The sequence below is a fragment of the Onthophagus taurus genome, chromosome 3 (genome assembly GCF_036711975.1).
Source record: "Onthophagus taurus isolate NC chromosome 3, IU_Otau_3.0, whole genome shotgun sequence".
Taxonomy (NCBI): Eukaryota; Metazoa; Arthropoda; class Insecta; order Coleoptera; family Scarabaeidae; genus Onthophagus; species Onthophagus taurus.
Window position 1 is genome coordinate 821416 of NC_091968.1, and position 6504 is coordinate 827919.

General features: G+C 32.3%; 1 protein-coding gene across 1 annotated transcript; it reads left to right on the forward strand.

Moving 5' to 3' along the window:
- The first annotated feature begins 546 nt into the window (after positions 1-546).
- LOC111417686 (WD repeat-containing protein wds) lies at positions 547-6492 on the forward strand. Its single transcript, XM_071194857.1, has 4 exons — positions 547-907; positions 964-1454; positions 1521-1840; positions 6000-6492. The coding sequence occupies exons 1-4, from the start codon at positions 791-793 to the stop codon at positions 6098-6100; spliced, it is 1029 nt and encodes a 342-aa protein (XP_071050958.1). The 5' UTR covers positions 547-790; the 3' UTR covers positions 6101-6492.
- The last annotated feature ends 12 nt before the right edge of the window (positions 6493-6504 follow it).

The window sequence follows — 6504 nt, forward strand, 5'->3', positions numbered from 1 at the left end:
ATAAGGATCCTAGATAATACCAACAGAAATCCTAAAAAATTTACATTGACAAGTATTACAGAAAAAAGCGAATTATGATTATATTGTTATTTTGCTGTCCTTCCAAACCGGGCTGTATAATTATTAATATTATCATTTACAGCGGAAGTGGTACTTTACTTGAAAATTCAGTCTAATTTTATGATTACTGGGTTATTTCAAAGTTTAATCGAAGCTACAATTACATTTTTAGAAATTTTCAAAACCAAAAACGTTTAAAACTAAATTATTAAAACTTGTTATATAAATTAAGTCCCATTAATTATAATAACTTTTATAATTCCCTTCTTTCAGCTTTAAGTTATTAAGCATGAAGTTGGCTTCATCAATTACATATTTTAATTAAAAGTTTTAAAATAAAACAGCTTAATTTTAATAATGATAATATCTAATTAATACGTATTAAGTACAAAATAATCAATAAATTATTAAAATAAATTCGAAAAAATTAAATATAAATAAGACAATTTATAGTAACTTTAATTCTTTTATGTTGGCAATATCCACATTGCGCGTTTTTCCAGCTTTAATATGGTGGATAAACGGCGTACTTAAAAATTTGATCAAATTTAACCTAAAGCTTAACGAATTCGACGTAAAAGCTCATTTAAAAATGTTTGCTTCAGTATTACCGTTAACGAAGAACTAATAGATCGTTAATTTATCGCGTACATACAGCGTTAAGTTTCGGTGAACTTGTCTCGTTTACGTAAAATCGCTTAAAACGAGTTGTTGTTGTCGGTGTATTATTATGTTGCCTTTGGCGAATACTCAAACAATGCATAACAATAGTTCATCTTCCAATCCTTCTGCGACGTCAGGAAATTCTTTAACACCCACGGGAGGTGCAAATAAAGGTAGTAATGTGGTGAGTGTAGAAAGGTTAGGTTGAAATGAAATTGTAATTGATCGAATTTCTTTTAGAAACCTAATTACACATTAAAATTTACGTTAGCTGGACATACGAAAGCTGTTTCTTCAGTTAAATTTAGTCCCAACGGTGAATGGCTTGCAAGCTCTTCAGCGGATAAATTAATTAAGATATGGGGGGCTTATGATGGGAAATTTGAGAAAACTATACAAGGACACAAATTGGGAATTAGTGATGTAGCTTGGTCCAGTGATAGTAGGCTTTTAGTGTCGGCGAGTGACGATAAAACATTGAAAATTTGGGAATTGAGTTCAGGGAAATGTTTAAAAACGTTGAAAGGACATAGCAATTACGTTTTTTGTTGTAATTTTAATCCCCAATCTAATTTGATCGTCTCCGGATCTTTCGATGAGTCCGTTAGGATATGGGACGTTCGAACAGGAAAATGTTTAAAAACTTTACCGGCACATTCAGATCCTGTTAGTGCGGTTCATTTTAATAGGGATGGTTCTTTGATTGTAAGCAGTAGTTACGACGGATTATGGTGGGTTATATTATTTAAAAAATAAATAAATAGGAAAAGTTGGGTTATTTATTAATTTTTTTTTAGTCGTATTTGGGATACAGCTTCCGGACAATGTTTAAAAACATTAATAGACGATGATAACCCCCCTGTTTCTTTCGTAAAATTTTCTCCAAATGGAAAATATATATTAGCAGCTACTTTGGATAATACTTTAAAGTTATGGGATTACTCCAAAGGGAAATGTTTAAAAACTTATTCTGGACATAAAAATGAAAAGTATTGTATATTTGCTAATTTTTCTGTTACCGGAGGTAAATGGATTGTTAGTGGCTCAGAAGACAGTATGGTTTATATTTGGAATTTACAAACGAAAGAGATTGTACAAAAATTACAAGGACACACTGGTACTAAATAAATTTCAATTTCTTATCCTCTATTTTTAATTCGGAGGAGTAAAATGAAAAATCACGTTTACACTTATTTGTTTAAACATAATAAAAACCAGATCATACCTACAGTGACTCCAAAGACTATTCACAGTATTAGTTTGATAAAAATAAAATAAATTACAATAGAAAAGATTTATTATAATACAAATAGACATTGTAATGTCCTTATAAAAAACAATAACAATTTCACAATAATAATAACAAACATAGATCAATACACATGCACATTTTGCACTTCCAAAAAGTATTCGTTCAGGTAGTTTTAATAAAACAAAATATACTTAGTTTTTTTTAGTCTAGTAGGTATATCATCCCAGGTCAGTTACGCATGCGTCGTACTATCCCTTCCTTAATTACGTCTTTTCAAATCAGGCGAATATTTTTTTTGAATAAATTAAAATGGGTAGAAAATAGTGCGAAACATCTATAGAAGGCAAATCTATTTCATATATTGGTAAATGTGTAAACAGGTCTATTCGACCATAAAAAGTATTATTGATAGATTCGTTTCAAATAATTGTTTCAACAATGATGTGAGAACTGGTTGTCCTCAAAAGCTCACTTGTAAAGAAAAGAGAATTGTTAACCAAATTAAATAACATCATAATAAAAGTGCAACAAAAATTGCTGTTGAAGGTGAATTTGGAAAATCTATCCATAAATACCGTTCGTAACGTCCTGTATTCAGCTAGATATTATGGTTGAGTTGCCAGAAAGAAACCATTTATAAGCAAAATTAATAAACAAAAAAAAATCATTCGCTAAAATCTATAAAAATAGTAGAAATGAGTTCTGGAACAAAGTAATATTTACGGATGACAGTAAGTTTAACATTTATGGATCCAACCGGCGATGATATGGCGGCAAAAGTAAAAAAAATTGAGACCTACATTTAAACATGGAGGGTTCTGTGCTAGTATGGGGCTGCTGATGCATTTCATTGGTGGAGTCATGGATCACAAGCTATATATCAACATTTTGAAAACAAATCTTCGAAGCAGTGCTGAAAAAATGGGGCTAAATAACGATTCTATATTTACCCAAGACAACAATTCAAAGCATACAGCCTGAAATACTAAAATGTGGTTACTCTATAATACTCCAAAATGGATTGGAACCCCACAATAATGCAAACTGTCTCCCGTCCTGTATCTGGGTTTTACCTTTCGAGTGGATAATGGGCTGGGGATCATATTAGGCAAAGAGTTAGAAAGGCAAGTAGATTATTGGAACAGATATGGGGCTGGGGGGAACGAATATTTGGAAAAGATTTGTGCATAATATTTGATGGATTGGTGAGGAATCTGATAATGTATAGAGGAGAAATATGGGGGTGGAAGGAATACAAGATCCAGAAGAGATTTTGGAAGTGCGTCCTAGGGATTAAGCAGGGAGACTCAGGGATATACAGCGTGTATCTGAATGACTGCAACAAACTTCAAGGGGTGATTCTTTAGTGAATTTTAAGGGTACTTTCATATATGAACCATGGGCGACTTCGGCCCCCCTGGGGAGCTACGCCCTTCCAAAAATGACGGAAAATTTTGGTTTAATTTTTTTTTCTCAAAAACCATAAACGCCAGGAAAATAAAATTTGGGGAATATGTTTAACTCATAATAGGGCACGTTTTGACCCTATTTGTACTTTCATCCTACCTTTCTAAACTACTAAACGTAACCACCCCCTTTACATTTTTGCTAAAATTTTTTGTATGCAGATGATAAATACATTAGAAAAATTTGACATAGGTAGAAAGTATCCTAAAACTTTTTTGTCTCTCTAAAATTTTCCCAAAAACGACTAATTTTTGAGAAAAAAAATAATAAAGCAAACACTGTCCATTAAACAACGAGGTTATCGATCAAAAGATGGAATAAATTTTTAATGAAAAAATCTTTGTGGGCTTTCCAATCTTTGTCAGAAATATTTTTGACGTTTAAATGTCAGTGTTTTTCTTAATATTATTATTGTTATTTTTCAAATTAATTTTTGAATAAAGTTCTATCGCATTTACGCTCAAAATTTTAAATAAAACAATAATAATAGTAAGAAAACCACTGACATTTAAACGTCAAAAATATTTCTGACAAAGATTGCAAAGCCTACTAAAGTTTTTTCATTAAAAATTCATTTCAACTTTCGATAAACAACCCTACAGCTTAACAGTTAGTGTTTGCTTAATTATTTTTTTTCTCAGAAATTATTAAATTTACGAAGAACTTCAGAGAGATAAAAAAGTTTTAGAATATTTTTGGAGGGGCGTAGCTTCCCAGGGAGGCCGAAGTCGCCCATGGTTCATATATTAAAGTACCCTTAAAATTCACTAAAGAATCACCCCTTGAAGTTTGTTGCAGTCATTCAGATACACCCTGTATAGTGAGAGAAAAGTTGAAGATAAAGTAGGAAAATGGGCTGGAGCAGACTTTCAGATTTTGGAAAAGTGGCGATTAAGACTGGGGCGGGAACAAGGAAGTACAAAGAGGAGGGGGGAAGGGTCAATACTGTAGAAGGAGTTGAAGAGTAGAGATAGAGATGTAGAAAAGCAGGGACGGCGTGCTTAGGTGGAAGAGGGGAGATACAATGATAACTATAAGGTCATAATAACGGACGAAATTCCAGAGTATTTGATGGAGAAGGGTAGAGGGAAGGAAAAGAGTATGATTGCACGATTTATTTAGGTTCTATTGCGCGATTGCCCGCAATCGCCTGACATTAACACTATTGAAAATTTGTGAAGTTTACTTGAGATGAACATCAGAAAATATTATATTTTATTTAGAATCAAAAAGATCTAAAGGTAGCTTTGACTACTGAGTGGGAGACAATCTCTATAGATACAACATAAAGATTAGTAGAATCACTTCCAAGACGATTAGCTGAAGTCATTAAACGAAATGGAGCCCCCCCCAATACTGAAATTTAAAAGATAATTTGATTTGTTTATTAAACCTAAGTGAGCGAATACTTTTTGAGTGCAAAAATTTGAGTTTAATTGTTTTTTATTATCGTTGACTGATTGTTTGAACAATCTTTTCTTGGTAATTTCTTTAAAGGACATTAGAACATCTATTTGTATTATAATAAATCTTTTCTATTGTAATTTATTTTGTGTTTATCAAACTAATAGTGAGCGAATACGCATGGTGAGCGAACAGTTTTTGGAGTCACTGTACAGGGTGTCCAAATTTCGATGGGTTTGCAGGGTATCTCAGTTATTATGAAAGATAGAAAGTTGCGGCTTTCGCGAACCTGAGCAACTTTTTTTGTGAAACTTACTTAGTCCTCTTCGTTTTTGATATACAGAGAGTGTTTCAAAATTTACGATTTTCAGACACCTCCCGTATTTTGGCTATCCGGAAACGTAAAAACGGGTTCTAATATATTTTTTCACGTAGAATCCAATGGTGCACGTAGAATTTTTCTAGTCATCACGGTTTTTGAGTTTGAACTTTCTAGTTCTAGGTCTAGTGTTAGTTCTAGTTTTAATTGTTATGCAGCGCTAGATTGTTGTACATTTTTATTGAACTAACACTAGATCAAGAACTAGAATTATGCGGCTTCAGCCGTCTTATGACACACAGGTCTAATGTTAGTTCTAGTCAGTGCAAGTGTAAAACTAGAACTAACATTATACCTAGAACTAAAAACATTCGGGTTTAGCCGTCTTTAGAGACATGCGGCTAATAAATATCGTGTTTAGCCATGCGTCTTCCCTTCTATCTGCAACTTTCTAGTTTTAGTGTTAGTTCTAGTTTTATACTAGAACTATTACAAGACCTAAAACTAGAATCATTCGGGTTTAGCCGTCTTGAGAGACGTGTGGCTAAATCCGAATGATTCTAGTTCTAGGTCTAGTGTTAGTTCTAGTTTTACATCACTAGAACTAACACAAGACCTAGAACTAGAATCATTAGGGTTTAGTCACACTGAGAGACGTGCGTCTAATCCAGAATGTTTCAAGGTGGCCGGCAACATCTCGAATTTTCCTAGTATAATTTTTGCTTAAAACTGACCAATAGCAACCCATCTTTTTGGTGCTTCAATTTGAAAACACTCCTCCGAATTAAAAAATAAAGTGTACTATCGATTAATAATTTTTTAAAATTATTTTAGACGTTGTTTTATGTACAACATGTCACCCAACGGAAAATATAATAGCTTCAGCAGCTCTTGAAAACGATAAAACCATAAAATTATGGAAAAGTGATAGTTAACTAAAACTAATTCACTGAATTCCTATTTCTCACCGAAAAAAGGAACATCTCAACTGTAAATAACTCGTCTTTTATTTTTAATTTCTTGAAATGTGACTATTTAGAGTACAAAATAAGTCTTTAAAAAAGAATAAACGTTTCGCTCCTCAAAAAAAATAAGAAAAAAAAACGTGTATCTCGTAATCTATTAAAAATCGTGCTTAAGGGAGCAAATTTATTGAACTAGATTTACAAAAAAATTCTATTTTGGTACCGTTTCCTTTTTATTTCACATGGACTTCACCCATTTTCATTTCTCTATCACATTTTCTTGTAGTTTTCATTGAATAACGCATTAATATTTTTTTGAAATCGCAAGTTGTATTAATAAATCCATCTTCCAATCAAATAAACGTCTTGTTGTA